This window comes from Marmota flaviventris, chromosome 9 (genome assembly GCF_047511675.1).
Source record: "Marmota flaviventris isolate mMarFla1 chromosome 9, mMarFla1.hap1, whole genome shotgun sequence".
NCBI classification, from domain to species: Eukaryota; Metazoa; Chordata; class Mammalia; order Rodentia; family Sciuridae; genus Marmota; species Marmota flaviventris.
Genome location: NC_092506.1, coordinates 12,283,722 through 12,304,161, shown reverse-complemented (window position 1 = coordinate 12,304,161; position 20,440 = coordinate 12,283,722). Strand labels below are relative to the sequence as shown.

At 42.3% G+C, this 20,440-nt stretch overlaps 1 protein-coding gene across 4 annotated transcripts; it reads right to left on the bottom strand.

Annotated features, from left to right (window-relative positions):
• Nucleotides 1–231: 231 nt before the first annotated feature.
• On the bottom strand, nucleotides 232–12,026 carry LOC114099931 (membrane-spanning 4-domains subfamily A member 6B-like). 4 transcript variants are annotated; one of them, XM_027944467.3, is made up of 7 exons: nucleotides 11,862–12,026; nucleotides 11,071–11,233; nucleotides 9,192–9,326; nucleotides 7,384–7,440; nucleotides 4,236–4,445; nucleotides 2,377–2,478; nucleotides 232–812 (listed from the first exon to the last, which is right to left on the bottom strand). In XM_027944467.3, the coding sequence occupies exons 2-7, from the start codon at nucleotides 11,215–11,217 to the stop codon at nucleotides 717–719; spliced, it is 747 nt and encodes a 248-aa protein (XP_027800268.2). In that variant the 5' UTR covers nucleotides 11,218–11,233; nucleotides 11,862–12,026; the 3' UTR covers nucleotides 232–716. The 4 variants fall into 4 exon arrangements, with proteins under 4 accessions (XP_027800268.2, XP_027800269.2, XP_027800270.2 ...); XM_027944468.3 differs by having other exon boundaries at nucleotides 11,086–11,233; XM_027944469.3 differs by lacking the exon at nucleotides 2,377–2,478.
• Nucleotides 12,027–20,440: the final 8,414 nt, after the last annotated feature.

Here is a 20,440-nt window from a genome sequence, read left to right as displayed (position 1 = left end):
TGCCAGTGCAGAGGCCTAATATGTACAATTTAACAATTGTTTCTTTTTATTAGAAAAAAATATAAGTTGTTTGTCGCTTAATAACAGATAAATATTCCCGGTTAGACTCCCGTGCTTCATTTGTTTGAATATTTGATGAAAGGGAAAGAGGCTTCACATTTAGGTTTGTATAGATCATTGTTAACTCGGCCCTTGAAGGAAAAATAACACAATGACTTTTGAAATAAAATGTGCAGTCACACAAAGACTTTATTTTGAAGCCAACTACTTTTACAGTCTCTGCCATCACATGAACTTGTCTCCAGGCACTAACAAGTGAAATACATGAGGTGAACAATTAATGCCACCTCTAAGAGAGACCAAATCTACAACCAATCAGATAACTCCTGTTAAGGGGTGCAGGAAAAAGTTGTCTCCTCAGCTTCACTAAGATCCACTGAAACATTGTACCTAGTTTTCTGGGACATGTCTGGGACTTTTGGGCCAGTCTATTAAGCGGTTTTCCAGACCTGTGCTTTTGCTGAAGCCGACGATGTCCGGCAAATCAAGAGTGCATCAGGGGACACATACATTCAACAAGTTTTGTAATACTCATTGCATAAAAAGTCTACATTTTAGGGAACCAAAACTTTTCTGTTCTATGATGGGTTTATTACTATTATTATTTATTATCATGAAGACCAATTTCTGCTGAATATTTTCCTCTTCTTTGTTCTTTAAGAAGTCATCATTTCCTCATATGCAGGGTTACAAAGCTCCTTTGGGGCCATGTTGAATTTATTCCTGTTACTATGAGGCAGGAATAACACACCCTAGAAGAAAGAGGATATGTTAGGTTTCAGTCTTCACACAGGTTCAACTGAACATATACATATAACTATGTATATATGAGAATATGAACATGAACATATATACATATATATTATAATGTACATATACATGTATATAAGTCTATATGTGTGTACAGATAGATAGCATTCCCTTGAAACTTTTACATAGAACTTTTGCCATTCCAGAATGAATATAGTACATCATTAAGTCCTCCAAATAATTGCTATTCACCCATCAAGCATTCTACTATTTATAAGCAAAATAATTAAAACAATTAATTTTGGATAAATTATTTTTTAAAAAATTCAGTTAAATGAAGCTGTGAATTTGTACGGGTGGCAGAATACTGTCCCATGCAATTTGATTTAACAGTATTTCTTTAAGATCTTTTGAAGGAGAAATAACATTAAGATGATGAGAAGGAAAAGGAGGGCAATTAGAGACAGACCCAGTTCTAAGTGCCTTTTCCCAAGTCAAGACTGATAGCAGCACAATTCATAATAGCTGGACTCTGGAATTAACCTAGATGCCCTTCAATAGATGAATGGATAAAAAAAAAATGTGGCATTTATACACAATGGAGTATTACGCAGCACTAAAAAACGACAAAATCATGGAATTTGCAGGGAAATGGATTGCATTAGAGCAGATTATGCTAAGTGAAGCTAGCCAATCCCTAAAAAACAAATGGCAAATGTCTTCTTTGATATAAGGAGAGCAACTAAGAACAGGGCAGGGAGGAAGAGCATGAGGAAAAGACTAACATTAAACAGAGACGAGTGGTGGGAGGGAAAGGGAGAGAGAAGGGAAACTGTATGGAAATGGAAGGAGACCCTCATTGTTGCACAAAATTACATATAAGAGTTTGTGAGGGGAACGGGGAAAAAAAACAAGGGAGAGAATTGAATAACAACAGATGGGGTAGAGAGGGAAGATGGGAGGGAAGGGGAGGGGGGATAGTAGGGGATAGGAAAGGTAGCAGAATACAACAGTCACTAATATGGCATTATGTAAAAATGTGGATGTGTAACCGATGTGATTATGCAACTTGTATTTGGGGTAAAAATGGGAGTTCATAACCCACTTGAATCAAATATATGAAAGATGATATGTCATGAGCTATGTAATGTTTTGAACAACCAATAAAAAAAAATTTAAAAAAAAAGACTGTTATAAAGACCAGTCATTACGGCGGGAAGAGTTCCTGCTTGCAAGGGCGGCAGCCAGGTCCTAGTGTCCTGAGCACAGCCACCAACGGAGCATTGCACCAGGACAGGCGTTCAGCTTCACAGAGCCTTGGTGTGGTTGTTCTGTTTGCAAACCAGGAGGACTCGGCCCTGGGACTTTTCAGGGCGGACTCTCCAGAGCGGGGAAGCCTCAGCTGCCAGCCAGTCCTGATCATCTGCTTTCCTCATTACCAGCAAAACCGTGCCGCACGTGCCTCTTGTGCCTGCCGGCTTCCTCCTTCTGTGACTCTTGGAAACATTGCTCAACACTTCCCAGAAAAACCCCAGGCACGATGACAGGAGGCCGCCAGCAACTCACCCCAGGGACATCAGAGTGGGCCTGCAGCCACCACAGCACAGAAATGAGCACAGCCAGGCAGGCCTCCAACACGGTGCCAATCAGCATCACAGACAGGACTCCCTGAAACCCAGCAGATAAGAGAGAGATGGTGCCTGCGTCCACCGCAGCCTTCATGCCCAGGTGGGAGGTGACTGTAGAGATGAGGACCACCTAATTCAATCTCTCTGTTCATGAACTCCCTCTAGATGAAGAGGGGAGATGCGGAGTTGGCCCCACCTGTACACCTGGATTCTTACCTGCGGGGACACAGGTTAATTGCACTGTTCACTCATTGAGAGAGCAGAGTGGCAAAACTGCTCCCGGGCCTGAGAACCTACAGCTCCCACTCCAGCCTCGCCTGTACTGCTTGGTATGAGCCTAGACCATTCTCCCTGCTTCCCTAACTTCTGTTTCCTTCTTTATCAAGTGTGCACAATTTCTTTCTCAGAGGTTTGTTAGGATCAATGAGGTTTTGGACTGTGCAAGTTCTTTGTAAAATGTAGTACTGACTAACCCTTCCAAATACCTGAAAAATGTGGATGTTTTCCCTTAGTCTTTTTTGGTGATTAGAAGAATTAGAAAATAACCATCAAGGCAGCAAAGTAACACAAGCCATCTCCAAAAGGTGGTCCAGGGGCAAGGTATCCTTCAGGCAGGTCACTTGATAGGGAGAGAATGTGATGGGGTGTCCTCTAGCTCAATTACGCATAAGGAGAGAGAGACGTGCCTTACTTGACACTGTCCTAGCCAACAAGCTCGACTCAGTCTCTCTTACTTACAATGTAAAATTATCCCATCATGAATTTATACTTTATCCACTACTCAATTTCCTCCTAAGCACTCCAGAATTTCCCCCAAGATTAGCTTAGCTGTGCTGATGTTAATTTATGCCAATTTCTATCCATTTCAATTGCATGTACTTTTTTTTCTCACTGTAATGTCACTAACCAGGAGAGAAGCACCTGCAGTCCGCTCCTTAAGGAGCAAGGTGCAGACATAGTTCCACCAGATCTTCCTATCTGTCCGTCCTCCCCCTGTGTCTTTGACCTCTATCATCTCAGCACAATGAGCATTCCGCGGCCTCTCTTTTTTTGTCATGTTGCCTACTTTTTTCTCAGGATGTTGCTGTCCCACTTAAGACACAATATTTTTGTTAGTCAAACTTAATTGCTTTAGTTCACTCAATAAGACAGAGTTCCCTTAGAATTATTATCAGTTAACCATCCTCATCTCCTAAGATTTCTTATCTCCCAGTTTAATAAATCCAATCTAAGTCGTAACAAGAACGGCAATGATTTGCCAACCTACAGAATCAGTGTCTCTCATCACTATGATCTTGGAAAAGAGGAAAAGCCCTGCTCTTCAGACCCCTTTCTTCTTATTCTATTTTTCGGTGCTGAGCCTGGTATCCATCAGACCATTTTAACCCTTGCCGTACACTCAGGCCAGGTCTCCTCTCTGGCATGTCCTGGTTACCTATTCTCTCTTCTGTTTGCCTTTCGTAAGTCACCTCTCCCAGGTACCAAGTTCTTGGCTAGACAAATTCATACTTTGCACCTCAAAAGTTGATTTGTTTGATTAGTAAGAATCTCTACCGGTGATAAAGTCTAGTTTTTCATCACCAACCTTATGGGACACGTACACTTCAATTCCTCCCTATTAGCATGTAACCCCTAGTCTAACCTTTTAGTCTCATTCTTTGCAGTTCCCCTCCTTCACCTAGTCTTGACCATCCCTCGTTTCCCCCAAACCAGAGAGAATACAGAGTTTTTCCAAAGAAGAAAGAAGGGCTTTTTAAAAACTCATAGTATTAGAGCACCTAATTTAGAGATACTTACAGCTAGACTGGCTTTGGCTGGGTAGCAGCCCCTGTAGTTCTCTCCATTATGGGGATAGTAATACCCCAAAAAAGTGGTTGGCTTAGCTTGTTGCTTCAACACGCACTCCTCTGAGGCAGGACCCAAAGCAGCTAGATTGACAGCGATGATAAAGAAACCCACCAGGGCACACAGAGCACTCAGAATGTTTGTGATCAGGCTGCTATTAACCTGAAAGAGAAAGGCTGAGTAAAGATCACACTTGCAAGCAACAGATGTTTCTTCCATCTTTTTGCCAGAGTACTGCAATCATTTATTTCATTTGTCCCCCTTGGGAGGTCTAATATTAATCACTTATTTCCGTTTGTCCCCACTAGTGCCTGGGAAAAACATCTCTGAACCTGGAAGGTAAATCGTAGCTCACTAAATGAGTAAAGGAAATCTCCCCCAACCCCAGAGACGACCTCAGTGCTGTGGCAGGAAATAGTCCCCTCTAAAAGATTTGCCCTGCACTGACAGCAGGGCCCCATGAGACTGTCTACAAAAGCCTTAAGACTATAGGGCCAAAAACAGAGGTATTAGGGCTCCAGATATTGTTTCCATATCCCTCAACTGATTCAAGTGCAGTCTGCATGTTCAGTGTCTCCCAAAGCCCAACACGTGCAAAACTTAGTCTCCAACTTGGCACTGTTGCAAGGGGGTGGGAACTTTAAAAGGTGGTACTAGTGGGGGCTGAGTCTTAGGTCATCAGATGAAGCCCCTTGAAGGGAATATTGGGAGGCTGGTCCTTCCTGTCTCTCTCTCTTTCCTTCTCAGCTGCCACGAGGTGAATGGCTATCTCTACCACATGCTGGCCACCATGAAGTGCTGCCTTACCTGACACCCCAAAGCAATGGATTCACCCAGCCACACACCGAAACCTCCAAAACCATGAACCAAAACATCCCATTCCTCTGTTTTGTTGTTGTTGATGATGATTTATCTCAGGTGTGTGCTTTAGTAACAGCAAGTGAACTAATAACACTCAGAACCTGCCCCACCCACCATGGAAGCATCAGCCACACAGGAGAGGTGGTGAGCAGTTCACTACTCCTTGCACACCACCTGCAACAGCACACCCAGCCAACCCTGAGCCGTGCGATGTGGTTCTCAGTCGCAGGCAGGCCTTGAAGCCTGGGCAGGCATGTGATTGGTCAAGGCCGGAGCCACCTATGGATGGCTGCAGGCAGAGGTCTAGACACAGGCCCCATGTGAGGTAGAAGAGGAAGGCCTGGACTAGATGTCGGACACTGAGGTCACAGTAGAGGCTTGCCTCAACCTGTCCGTGTCCTTGAGTCCTCAGGTCCTCCTTTTCCCTCCCCACACTGGGTCTCACCTTTACATTCAAGATGTAAGAAGAATAAATAAAGCTGATCTCAGAAGTGGCTTCCTTTATTCTCCAACTCACAGAAGAAGAGAACTGAGCTAATACCGTTCTGAAAGTTGTGACTCTACGTAGGGAAGTTTCAGGGCAGGCCAACAGCCTTGCACTAAGTGTTATGGAATTCCATGTAGCCCACTCTTCTTACATGTAGATCACACAGACCACGCACAACTGATATTGGGAGGGGGGGGGGCGATTTCCCAATATAACAACTGCAGTGCATACTCCTGGACTTCCTGATTGACTGTCACAGTCCTGGTGTCTAGAGTACACTTCTTTTCAATTTCATTTTTTTTTTTTTTTTTGTAATACTAAGGATCAAACTCAGGGATGCTCCCTCACTGAGTTGAACCCCAACCCTTTTAATTTTGAGACAGGGTTTCACTCAATTGCCAAGGAATATCCTGAAATTGCAATCCTCCTGCCTCAGCCTCTAGAATATATATGTTTAAGAATAACCTAGATTTGTCCTGGGCTAACATCCTTCTTCAACCTCAAAGGGGCTAATAGAATGTGTGACAAGATTAAAATTCACTACAGGCTAAGTGCTTCTTATAAGCATTAGGCTCACACCACCCCAAGACCACCTCCTGTGTCCTTGAGTTGCTTGCTCCTCACTTCAGGTTTGTTCTTTAGGGTAAGAGTGCCATGCATCTCCTCTTGAAAGTCTGGAGACATTACTCCTATACTATTATTCAATATGATTGTCACTAGCCACATGACCTACTTATATTTAAAGTAAGAGTACATGAAATTTCAAACTAAGCTGCACAGTTGCATTAGCCACATGTCAACTTATCAACAGTCACCTGTGGCTACCGTGGTCGACAGCATAGACCTAGTGGATTCCCATGATCACAGAAAGATCTGTTAGACAGCACTGATCTCCTGGCTCGGGGTCCAGGTGGGAGTTTCAGACATTAATCTCTAATATCTGATGGCAGGGATATACTGGCATTGTCCTGAGAATGTTCTCTCTCATTTCCTTGCTGCTTTGGGGAGACTTGTAGAGTCGGAGCTTCCAAATTGAGTTTCTGAGCAATTGCATTATATGGCATTCACACGATGCCACACACCAACCCCTGGAGGGATTGAGCCAGGACTAGGTGAATCTTTACAGATCTCAAATATTTCTCCCTATTATCCAGCTTTCTTCTTCCTGCAACTTCCAGTCCAGATTTCCCCCAGAAAGAGTTAATGGTAGGTAAAGTTGATTTCTTAGCCAATACAAAAGACAGCATCTCGGACTCACAAATTTATACTCAAACCCAACAAAAGTATCAACTTTGAGGTGAGATAGATGAAAGAGAGATAATTCCTGACACAAACAGCAGCCTTTTGACTGGGTTTTCTCAAGGGTTTTGACACATAGGATTATTGATGAACCCACCCCCACACACACAAAAAAACACCTTTTTATAATGCTATCAGCTTCCTCACCACTGAAAAACTAAATTTGAACACCTTTTACCTATAAAACAGCATTATAAATCAGCAGAAGTTTTTTTTTGTGTGTGTGAGAGATTCCTGGGTACTAGTGTAGGATAAGATACACTCCCCTGAAGGCAGACTGATTGAGGGCACCGTGGTTGGGTGAATGAGCCTTTGACAGGAATTGGGAGAATCTGGAACCAGCTCGATGACTCTGAAACTTAGTTTCCAACTTTTCAAAGTTGAAAAGAGACTGATTCTGTAGAGGTCTAAATTTCACATCCTTGAGTGGTGGATTATGGTTTTCACACTCACCAAAACCTCTGTTGACATCTTCTCTGTGACGATTGATAGAGATCCACAGACGATAAACTACTCAGAAAGAAAGAAAAATATGTCATTTCAGTTTCTAGGTACAAAAAAGCTACAACATCACCATGGGTGTTGATGAACAACTCCCATGGGTAAAACCCAAAGAATGGGGGATGATCACATGGTCTTTGTCCTTCTTTTCCTAACGCCATCCCAGTGATTCACCTGTGTTCAGCCACGCTTCCATCCCTGGGACAAATCCTACTTGATCACATCAAATCACCTTTCTAACATGTTGTTGATAAATGACTACCAAACAAAGGAGGGGGCGAGATGTCAGGAACCTTGGAGACTGTTCAGAAAAATTGAAGAAATCATTTCCATTCTCTGGAGTCTTTGTGATGTAAGAGATTTAAGGAGACGAACAGAAAGACGTTTTTAAAATGGTGGGGGCGGGGAGAGGGAAACAAAATAAAAGAACCTCTGGGGTTCCAGTGGTCACAGCATTAAGCAGTTTGCCTAGGTAGATAAATGTCAAGACTTAAAAAACGTAAAGGAACTAGATGCCTCTGCTTCTTCACACATGGACTGTGGTTAGCGACAGGCTTCTAAAGAGAAGAGAAAGAAGGAATGAGGCATTGGAGGAATCCAGAAAACACTACCTCCGCCCCATGATCAAGGTTAACTTCACTGGTCACATAACCCTGGTAGTGGGCATTCTTCATGTGACCTAATGGGAATGGTATGTCACTTCTGTCACCTTCTAGAAGTTCATTACCCTAATCTAAACATGTGAGAAGAGTATCAGACAAATTCAAATTTAGGAACATTGTGCAAAATTCCTATCTGAGGTGGGGGGGGCTTCTCAAAACTAGATCAAACTCATCAAGGGCAAGGAAAGTCTGAGGAAGCCTCAAAGAACCTAAGGAGACAGACTCACCAAATGCAATGTCATATCCTTGAATGGACCTTGGAAGAAGGGCACTTGGGAAACACTGGTGACATCCAAATAAAATGTGGATTTCAGTTAATAAAAGAAGAAGAAGAAGAAAAAGGACCTGACAAAGAAAAAAAGTGAGTTTTGGATACATAAAAGAAATGAAGGCAGGAGAGGCGAGTGATAGATCCCGAGCTGTGGGAAGAGACTATTGGAAATAAAACCTTCGCTGTGAGAAGGGCAAACCCACATCAATCTAGAAGAAAGTCACCTTCTGAGAAAAGAACCATTCATTCCTCCCAACACCGCAGATGTGGTGCTGTTTCAGAGAAGTTTCCAGTCCCATCCGGAAAGTATAGACCTCTGCCTAGATTACACACTCCGTCCCCCACCCCCACCCCCACCCCCACCCCCACCCCGTGGAAGCAATGAGCTGGAAGTGTCCCTTCCTCTCTAAAGCCCACAAGCCTCTCAGTGTTTTTTCCTGGGAGAGGGTGGCCTCTTTCATTGGAGCTCACTGTCCTATATGGAAAGCCGTTTCCTACCTCTATCATACTTCATGATTTTTCCCCCCCTAACCCTGGAAAGATGCCACCAATCTCAACATAGCTTAGGATACTATGGTGAAAAATAAGGTGACCTTTAAAAGAAACGTTTATCTAAACCAGATAAGAAATTGACCCCAAATAAAGCCACTGCTGCCCTCCTGCATACTGATGCTCTCCCTGGACTACACACCAAGGAGAATAGGTTGTAACCACTGAGTGTGATGGACAGAAGAATGGTGGCCAGTGGACAGGAGTATGGTGTTAGGGTCCCTGGGTATGGCCTCACCCCTCCCTCCCCACCGGCCCTCCTGCGGAACTCTACTTACAAGCAAGCCTCCTATGAATGGATAACCAGATTTTAACAGGGCGGAGTACACCCAGCTAAAATGTTGAGAGAAGGGAGCAGATGCCAAAATGATCCCCAGGCTCAACACCATCACACCACACATGATCTGGATCGTCTGTAGAAAAAGGAAAGGAGGTCGAAGATTAAGCCAGCCTCGATGAAGACAAATCCACTTCCACCTGTGCTACCCGCACATCTTCACCTTCTACGAGATCCCAGTGAGGACGCTGTCACGGCAAAAGCTCTGGAGTGAGAAATCCGAAAATTCTTTTGGGAAGGGGTGCCGTTCTACCAGGGGACCACTGTCCTGAGGGCACTTTGGCCTCCCAAGCCCTGGTCTGTTTAGGACCTTTACTCCCAGCTCATGGCAAGGGCTGAGCTGTTGGAGTCCATAGCTAGTAACTTTCCTTCTGCCTCTTGGGGGAACAGGGGACATCTAAAAATCCTTGCTCTCACATGAGCGCTGAAAATGTGGAAGCCCCATCTCACATCTCCAGACCCCCGATGGCCACACCATGCAGCCTGGATCTCTGGACAGCTCTGTGGTGTCTTGGGTCCTATCCTGGGGTTCCGGAACCTATGTTTTAAGAGGTAGTTTGCCTCCCTGAGGTCCATCTTCCCCTCAGAGACTCACAGTTCTATTGACATTTACCAGGAAGCTTTTCAAACCTTCTGTCACAGGATTCTCACGGGAACCCACAGGAATGTATCTCTGAGGCTAGGCGATTGGTCCCACTGGGTCTGAAACCTGGTCAGAAGCAGCACCTTGCTTCAGATAATGCTAGTGCAGAGACAACTCTAGAAACATGGATTCCTTGGTTTCCTCCCAGGTCTGCATAGCTCCCTCCCCAACATCCCTTCATCCCACTGTTTCTTTAATAAATCATGGAGGAGAGGAGAGAGAGGAGCAAATGTAAATATCATCCCTGTTCTTAAAAGAAACAGAGAAGCCAGGCGCAGTCATGCAAACCTGTAATCCAAGCGGCTCGGGAGGCTGAGACAGGAGGATTATGAGTTCAAAGCCAGCCTCAGCAAAAGCAAGGTGCTAAGCAACTCAGTAAGACCCTGTCTTTAAATAAAATACACAATAGGGTTGGGGATATGGCTCAGTGGTCAAGTGCCCCTGAGTTCAATCCCCAGTACAAAAAAAAAAAAAAAAGAGAGAGAGAGAGAGAGAAAAGAAAGGAAGTGTGTTTTTATTGTAATTTGCAGTGAGAGAAAAAGACTCTCATCATTATATAAAATACATGTATGAAGATATGAATTTGGTGTCAACATACCTTATATATAATCAGAGATATGACAAATTATTGTATAATGGTGTATTAAGAATCGTAATGAAAAAATAAATAAATAAATAAATGAACAAAGGCAAAAAAATCACCAAACAGCGCTTGCCTAGCATGTGTGAAGCACTGGGCTTGATTCTCAGGACCACATAGAAATAAATAAAATAAAGTTCCATCAACAATTAAAAAAAAATTAAGTCAAAAAGTCAGTGTGATTATTAAGCATGCAATTGGTGAAAAAATATAAAATGTGTAATTCTTTATAATAGGTTTCATAAAAGAAATATAAAAAAAACACTTCACTTCAGAAATACAAAAAACAATTTTGAAGCAATCAAAATTCAACTACTGGTTTTCCAAATAATAAAAACACAGATTTAATCTTGTGAGAAAAGTCCTGGGGAAGGTTTAAACAGCTCTCCACGTGACTTGCACTGGTCTGCAGATCAGCCTGTCATGCCTCCGGCAAGATGTGAATCTCCACACTCACAATGGATCTCTAGTACCAAGACCCTCAGTCTCTTTCCTCCACCCACCACCCAACTCCCATGTGTCCTTCCTTGGCTTTACCCCAATGACTTTGACCTCTGCCTTTAGACGTTTCTTCAAGTTGTCCAGGTTATTATGGGTGGGTCTTATATTCTCTGTTTGGGGAAAGTTGATGCCATTTGACGTGAGCACAGCCACATTTGCACTGGGCACAGGTTGTGAAATCATGATGGTGCTGCTGACACTGGAAGAGAAAACAAGGCAGCTCTTGCAAGCACTGGACTCCCAGGTTCTGTCTCCCAAAACTATAGGAGAGGACTTGCCCCTTTGTCCAGACTTGGACCCCCCCTCCCCTTTTTTTTTAGGGAAAGAAACTGATAGTACTGAGCAGTGAAAACACAAAGCCTTGGTTTCCTAAGGGTTTTCCTGTCGTGTTTGACACTGATTGTACAGAATCAACACGTCAAGGAAGGCATGAGCACGAATCATGCCTCTCGGTCCCCATGTTCAGAAGCAAATGTTCCCAGAAAGCATTCAATATGTAGCCATGTCCCTTTCCCCTAGTCCTACCAACAACAACTGCATCGCTCACTGTGTGATGAATTTCAACCCCAATCTACCCTGCCAGTCATGATTTATTAGGATTCAGCCTTCTACCTCTATGCCATTCCTTGCCCATGGGTTGCACAAGTTGCCAATGGCCTGATGGCATTTGAAGAGAAAAATGCTCGGCTTCCATTTATCATGTGACCTCAGCTAAGTGCCTCACCAAGATCATGCAGTCAGAAAATAGCAGAAAGAGTTAAAATCCCTGTGCCCATAATGTCACAGCAAGAGCGCTGGGTTGAGAAGAGTCTTCCTGCATTGCCTACCTGTGCCCGAGGACCAGTGCCGTGGTCCCAGCTGACTCTCAGAAACCCCCAGGACGTGGTAACTCCGGGTTCTCCAAGTCTGATCAACAGTTCCTACTTGTCGCCTTCTGAAAGTCACCAGCCCTTCCTGAGCCCAGCGTTTACAGCTGCACAGGATGTGATGCTTGCAGCATTTGTGAAATGTGTCTGCACTTTCTGACTTGTGAACTTCTAGTAACTTCAGAAAAATCACTAATTGAATTACCAACGTTGGGAGTCGGTAAGCGTCACAGAGCTTTCTGTGTGAATTGCCCCTTGAATACTTACCAGCTCCACACTGTTAGACAGGTCTATGTTCTTGAAGTTGCATTTTTTCCTAATCCATACCAAAAGTTGGGTCCTTGTCCCTGATGCTGATCCAATAAGAAGGATAAGATTTTGAGAAAAAGGAAAAAGAAATTTTATTGCTTTACTAGCAAAGGAGACTTCATAGTGCACATTACACCCAAGAGGCTGAGATTCTAACTGCCTGGGGGAACAGTAACCTTTTATAGAGGAGATTCAAAGGCTACAGATGTGCCCTGTCAGGGAATATCATTCATTTGTAGCTTTAATAGATACACCTGCAAGTGCCAGCCCTAAAGTTTGGATTCTTTCATTCCTGTGGTCTGTGAACCAAAGCTCAGATAACTCGGGCTAAGACAATAATAAATTTCACCTTGTTCTCCCCATGGTTAGGGACGGGCAGAGGAACAAGAGGAAAGAAAAAAGAAGTATGTCACTTTTAAAAGAAGCCATAGTGGCCGAGCAGCAAGGGTTATATTCAAAGCATGAAGTGGACCCCTGTTACATAAACTATTAGAAAACAATACTAGAAACTTGTTATGGAGATGACATAAAATATTTATGAAAGGCCTATACTGCTTCTAAGCAGCGTTCAATAATATGTCACCAGTTCTAATAATAATATTACTAGTAATAGAAAGATGATAAATAATAAAGTATTTTATATTATGTAGTTAACCATATAATAATAGTAATAATGCCTATGTAGCTTTCAAGGCACATTCAATAACATGTGGCCAAAAATAGTAACAATAGAACATAGAAAAATATTTTTTTATTTTGCTGTCTAAACATATACATATTTATATTTATATATTTGTTGTTTATAAATAAATTTATATATATATATATTTTTTTTTTCCAATTCCACAACTAGAAGCAGACTTTCAGGTCTTGTTGCCTACTTGCTGCCTATTCTAAAGCCACCTTCCTCCCCTGGCCACTTTCTCTACTAATGGACTTCAGGAAAGGTTGGAGACTTCTATGGAAGTAGTGAAACTGGAAGAGGTACCGATGGGGAACACTGAGGAAGATCTGAACCCGCTCAGCAAATGCATGCTTAGAGTGGAGTGGTCTCCTGAGGGCAGAGGTCCCTGAGAGCCTGCCGCCCTGGAGGGAGCTCTTCTCTGGAGCTGACTTTGATGCACTGGGCAGGGGAACCCAAGCCAGCTGCAGATACAGCTGCACAGCTTCCTTCCTGCTTTCCTTAGGGTGGGGGGTGCTGCCAGAAGAAACCCAGGAACACAGCATGAGCCACCGCTGTCCCCAGGGAGCAGTGGGCTCTGCATGAAGGAACCCCATTTAGAAGGTTGTCTTTGCCTTCAGGGCCAGAAGGACAAGAGGTTACTGGCTAGATAATTCCTTGTGGTAGGGGACTGTTCTGTGCTCCAGTAGATTGTTTAGCAGATTCCCTCTCCGCTACTCTCTAGATGCCAGCAGCAATCCTACCTCAGGTATGCCAAAGGTCCTCCAACAGAGGAGGAGCAAAATCCCTTCACCCCATGTTGATAACCACTAGTCTGGAGATGGGTCTGAGAGAGAGGATGGATTCTCCCAGAAGTCTGTGGCAGGGGCAGAACAGCCTCCACCCCCACCCTCACCCTCCTGGTCTCCTGGTGCCCCTTCCACTTCCTCAGGTGCCCGCTGTCATTTCCCCATCACATCCTGCCCCCTTATTGCTATGGAACAATCCAGTGGGTTAGTGGGGTGCAGCTTTCCTCCTGAGCTTGACCAAGAAGTGGGTGGGCCTCTTAAGGGACAACCACAGCCACTTCCCTTCCAGGAAATTCATCAATAAACCAGTTGAATCTGCCCACCCTGGCAAAACCTCCCTCTTCCATCTGTTTCCTCTTTAGCATAAATTTAAAAGAAAACTTAGAGAAGTTTGAAGGATTCAAACACATGTAATGTGCTCAGCACAGAATCCTGCAGAGTGGCCCAAAGTGGTCCATGTACTGCCTTCCCTTCTTATCTGCCCCACTTCTTCCTCCCACCCACCTCCCTCTCTGTCCCCCTCCCCCATCCCTCTCCCTCCCCCTCCCCCTCCTTCACCCTCTCCTGTTTATTCTTTTCTTTTGGGGCTTTATCAACCTCTGAACAAGGCTCCTCTCTCTAGTGTCTCAGCTGAGTTCCATCCAGCGTTTATACTATCAGTTATTTACAGAGTCTGAACCCCACCAACCTAATCTGGAGGGGAAAGACTGATATAATGATAACACATGCTGATTAATAATCTAGGACAGGGTTTCTCAAAAGAAGCTCCTAATGATCACACATTGGCTAGATAAATCCTTATTGTAGGGGACTGTTCTGTGCTCCAGTAAATTGTTTAGCAGATATCCTGTCCGCTACTCTCTAGATGCCAGCAGCAATCCCACCTCAGGTATGCCACCCAGGAATGTCATCAAACATTGCCAAAGGTCCTCCAACAGAGGAGGAGCAAAATCCCTTCACCCCATGTTGATAACCATTAATCTAGGAGCAAAAGGGTTTTCTATGACTTCTGTGTATAGGTGGGTATGTAAGAATCAGGATATTGTTTTCTTTAAACAATTTCTTGATTTTGGCTTTTTAAACTTTTAGTTATAATTAAAAACTCACGTAATTCACCATCTTAACCATTTCAAGTGTAGAGTTTGGTAGTATTCATTATAGTCAAATTGTTGCACAGCAGATCTCTAGGGCTTTTTCTCTACTGAAACAAAACCTTTGTAGCCATTGAACAAACCACAGGATCTTTTTCCCTTTCTCCCTGACCCTGGCAACTACTTTCTGCTTCCTGTGACCTCTAGGATGACTTGAGACACCTCTTGTGATCACAGCATTTATTTTAATGTTTTTGGCAACTGACTTGCTTCACTTAGCACGATGCCCTTGAGTTTCGTCTATATTGCAGCATTTCTTTCTTTCACGTACATGCCACATTTTCTTTTTTTACCTATCAACAGATGCTTGGGTTATTCCACCTCTTGGCTTTTGTGAAGAACGCTAAAAAAAAAAAAAAAAAAAAAAAAAAAAACCTACAAGTATGCAAACATTTTTACAAAGTCATATAATTTATAGACCTCTGGGCATTTTTTTCTTATTTTTTTAATTAATGTATTTTTATTAGAGCTTTATGGTTACACACAGTAGTTGGGTTCATCCCGACAAACTCATACTTGCATGAAAATCGATTTGGGTTCATGATGCTCCCCTTTTCCCTCCTGGCCTCCCTCCCTGCTCCCCTTTCCTTCCTCTGCTCTACTAGGCTTCCTTTCACTCGAGACATCTGTTTTTTTAGGGTTGATTTCTGAAGATTTATTTTATTCCTTTGAAATAGATGTTTTTCTGTTCCTCTGTATGTTTGGTGCTCTTTTGCTGAGATTTACGTATTTCTAAAAAAACAAAAAAACTTTTCCAGTCATTACAGATTGGCCAATCATATAAGAGGAAGACTTCAGCAATCAGCATAGCTAGAGATTCCAGAGGCCCTCAAAACTTTGAGGCCAGGGTGTTCGACCCTGGGATTAAATGTGTAATTGTCCAGTTAAAGAGATTTGCTGGCTTATTCTCTGGGCGTGTTTTCTCTTTCTCCTGCTGGTGTCTGGCTGAGGTGCTACAATCTCTCTAGAACTGAAACCAGGGTGCTCACCTGTATTCTTGGTACCCTACCGCGGTACCCAAATTGTGCCAGTTCATGTCAGCACTTGGAGTCAGGTGAGATAGAAACCAGGCCCCCAGACGACACCCTCAGAATGCAGAATGCTGGACGCGTGGTCCACTCATCTTGCCCTTCTGATGTAAATGTTTGGAGTTGGGTGCCAGGGTGACAAAGAGGCGAGGATTGGTAAAAGTGCCATGAACTTCACCACCCACCTCGATGGGTGTCTTCCTGGCTGCACTCTCCACCTGGGCGCTCGCTCCTTTGCCTCCTCCCTGAGTTCTTGCAAAGGCAGTTTGGTCCATATGTTGTTAAGTGAAAAACTTCAGGAGGAATGAAGGCTGGCGCTTCCTATTCCACGTCCTGCAGATGGCACTCAAGTTAATTTCTTGCTACTAGATCCCATTTGACTTAGCTGGGAGCCACCCATGTTCCTATGGCAAAGCCCAAGAGCAGATGTTTATATGTGGCAGTGAGGGAGTTAGGGCTAATTTTACTGATCATTTAACTCTTCATACAACTCTGTGCACAGACTCCAAAAATAATATGCCTTATTCCTGCTGGTCCATGGGTTGTTCTTTTCCACCCTGGCCTTTCTTGGGCTAAGGATCTCTACTTGGAAAATAAGACGGCCCTAACTTTTGGACCCAAAATGACCACTTGCCTAGTTTGTCTGTTGCTTTTCTACCTAGATCCTGTTTCCCAGGTCCCTTCTGCATCTCAGCTTTTATCATCTACCCTTTAAACTTGCTTCTTCAAAACCACAGGAATCTTTATGAACTTTTTTCTTTTTTTACACATCCCCAGCCCAATTTAGTATTTTATTTAGAGACGGGGTTCCACTGAGTTGCCAGGCACCTTGTTTTTGCCGAAGCTGGCTTTGAGCTCATCATCCTCCTGCCTCAGCCACCTGCCCAAGCTGCTGGGATTGGTTGTAATTTTGAGGATATCTGCCCTTTTCCTAGTTATCATAATCAGCTCCTCTATTCGAGGTCACTCTCCTAGGCCTACAGTAGGAACTCCTTTCTACTGATTTTCTGTTTCTATTTCTATTTCTATTGATTTCCATTGAAGCACTTGCCATAATCTTTTTAGTGGAATATTCTTATTATTCTTTGGAGTTTTGCAAAACTCCAAAGTAGCTACGAGACCACGTCTCCTTTTCCTTCCTCCATTTGTTTTCCTCTTCCCTTCCACTTTATATGTGTTGGGTGCAGAGCAGGCTGAACTCTGTTGTCTGCTGGGCAGGCTGAACAGATGTTGGCTGCAAGATAGCCCACGCACTCAAACCCCCCTCTATCTGGTCCTTTATCACCTGTTTGTGTCAAGTCCCGCTCAAGGCTGAACACTTAACCCCCCCTTGGGCCAACAAGGCAGCTTGCAGACCCAGAGGCCCCATTAGATTTGGGCTATAAAAACTCCCTCCTGCCAGGCCCCCCTCTCTTGCTCTCTCTCTCTTGCTCTTTCTCTCTCTCTCTCTCTCTCTCTCTCTCTCTCTCTTTCCTCCTTTCCTTTCTCTTTGTTGTACTGCTGCAATAAAGATCTTTTGGTTGCTCCGAGTGTTCTGGTCACTTTCCTTTCAATATGCATTCTTAGGAAAGAACTTGAAAAGTCCTATATGCTTGAAAGAGAGAAGAAAACAAATGCATTGTTTCACAAGAAGTTGCGTTTTTCATAATGTCTTGTGGATAAATTGCGGTTTGGAGAATGGGAAGTCTGCCTGTAAACATAGCCTGGCCATCTTCTCCAGGATTCAACCACCTCAGAGAAGACGGGAAGGTCATCACCAGCTGTTTCACAAAACTTTCTGGAACTTCTCAGAGAAGTGAAAATCTTATTCCCATTGTGGAGAAGAAAAGGGAAGTGTCACATAGAGCAAAGAGTAAACATTGTCCTCAGCTGAGATTTAAGCAAAGTAAAGTAAGCAGTAGGTTCTCTCTACATGGGAAAAACTAACAGCTAGGAGCAGGTCTCTGGCTGTTTGATCTCTGAGAGTATGTGGATCATTATAGTTAAAGCAACGTCCTGGGGTTTCATAAATTGACTTCCAGACCACTCACATGTAATCGAATCAAGCCTTTATTGAAGCAGACCCTCGGCGACTGACCTGGAACACAAAGTCTGTTCCGGATCAGCCCCAAACAATTGTAAGGGCGTTCCTTTTAAGCTTGAAAACCACAAAAGGAATGTTTGGGGGTTTAGCTAATGCAAGCAAGCCAGGTTACAGAAGCGGGAGATTGCAGTCAGGTGGCGGGAAGCTTAGCCAATCACAATTAGCCCAGTCATCCCAGTTACAGAAACAGAGCCCAGTTAGATAGTTCTGTGTTCTTGAGGATTTTCACAAGCAAAAGAAAAACAACTTGTCCCAGTTGTGACCTTCCTAGTTGACATGGCTGTTTTACAAAATGGAGATATTAAACAACATGGAGTCACTATAGTCAAGACTTCTGTCTCATCACAGGATATATCCAAATGAGGAAAAAAAACAAAACCATTTTTTTTTATATAGAAGTAATAGCCTCACGTCAATTGATTCCTATTTGTGCCTCATACATATTATTTGAGCATATTCTGGCTCACAGATGGGGGTCTTCCTGCTGTGTCCTCCCCTGGTGGAAAGGAGAAAGAAAGTTCTCCATGGTCTCTTCCGAGGGCACTAATACATTCATGAGAGCTCCACCCTCATGATCTGATCACCTGCCAAGGCCCCATCTCATAGTGACAGCCCACTGGATGTTAGGATTTTAGCCTACAAATCTGGGAGGGACTATACAAAAACTCAGTCCGTAACACCACTTTCACCATGTGATCAAAGTGGTTAAAGTGGTGTTAGCATTAGCAAAAAATGGAATAAACCGATAGTATATACCTTCTTATCTGGTACAATAGAAAATTAATAAGTAAATTACTTCACCTATGTTGGGCTCTTGCTAAAAATGTTAACATGAACTTGTGGGGAAAAAAAACAACAAAAACCAAAACAACAAAAAATTTCCAGTATGTGAGACATTTTATAAAGTAACTAATACAGACTTTAAAAACATAAAAGACCAACAAATATAAAATCCAACAAGCTAACAGGGTGGGAACTGATCTAAGAGTTAGATTATAGGAATCTTAAGAGACAAAGTAATTGTCATAACAACGTTTCTGTGTCCATAATTTACTAAGTGTTAAGTTCCAGAAATGGAAGGTGTTGGCCAGGTGACCAGTAGTGGGAATTTGTCAATTATGAAATGGAGGAATAATGTCAAGGTAGTCTGGGAGGTAATGACAAAGTTTTAGTGGTGAATTTCTATGTTTAGTATGTACATTCACCTTTAAAACCAAAAAGTCACATGTTAACCTGGAACGAAGTATTGTCTCAGCTTTATGCTCCAATTAAAAAGAAAAATAGTTGAGTTTGAATTGTTACTCTATAATGTACTGTTATAAATTCTTTTCTTTTAGAAAGGGTTAATTATAATTATGCTTTAAAACTTCCTTTGGATATTTATAAATTCAAATTAGATAATAGAATCATCACCAATGAAACATGAAAAAATATATAATTAATTCTAAAAAAATCATTGAGAAGTTTATTCAAAATGCTTTCATTTGAGCAAATTGTGCTTATAATTTCTTAATTTACCAATATTATTACTAAAATCTACAAATAAACTTGAATTGCTTGAGAAAAAAAATAATTACTTTTCTGGGTAAAAGAGACAAAGTAGCCAAATATACAAGTGAAATATATATATATATATATATATATATATATATATATATATACACAAAAACATATATATACACACACACATATGTATATGTGTGTGTTATATGATTACATATTAATTGTATTTTTTTGCTAATATATACATATATATATTTTGGAACAATGGAGGGCATTTTAATAGAAACTATGTAGTATATTAGTATGTAACTACATTTTTTATGTTCATTTTTCATTTTATAGTCTTTTTCCCATTTAACTTTTTAATTGCGTTTATTTTTTAAATACATGAGAGCAGAATGCATTACAATTCTTATTACACATATACAGCACAATTTTTCATATCTCTGTTTTATATAAAGTATATTCACACCAATTCATGTCTTCCTACGTGAACTTTGGATAATTGTGTCCATCATATTCCACCATCATTGCTAACCCTCTGGCCCCTCCTTCCCCTCCCACCCCTCTGCCCTATCTAGAGTTCATTTATTCCTCCCTTGCTCCCTCTCCCTACCCCACTATGAGTCAGTTACCTTATATCAGAGAAAACATTCACCATTTGTTTTTTGGGAATTGGATAACTTTACTTACCATTATCTTCTCCAACTGCATCCATTTACCTGCAAATGCCATGATTTTATTTTCTTTAATTGCTGAGTAATATTCCATTGTGTATATATGTAACTACATTTTTAGGACACAATATAGTATTCAGGTTGTATAGTAGAATGTTATTCCTAGGAAACATATACTAAGGGACTTAGGGGTCAATTATCATGAAGTCAAATACTTTTCTTTTTTTATAAATTTCACTGTACATATTTGTTATACAATGTGATATTATGAGATACATAAAACAAAAATGATTACTACAGTGAAACAAATTGATATGAC

Excerpts from the sequence above, each read along its gene's own strand:
- LOC114099931 (XM_027944467.3), bottom strand. The coding sequence starts at position 11,217 with ATGATTTCACAACCTGTGCCCAGTGCAAATGTGGCTGTGCTCACGTCA. Across the intron at positions 9,327-11,070 it reads CAGAGGTCAAAGTCATTGGG|ACGATCCAGATCATGTGTGG; the intron begins GTAAAGCCAAGG and ends CTTTTTCTACAG. Across the intron at positions 2,479-4,235 it reads CAGCCAAAGCCAGTCTAGCT|GGAGTCCTGTCTGTGATGCT; the intron begins GTAAGTATCTCT and ends GCTGGGTTTCAG.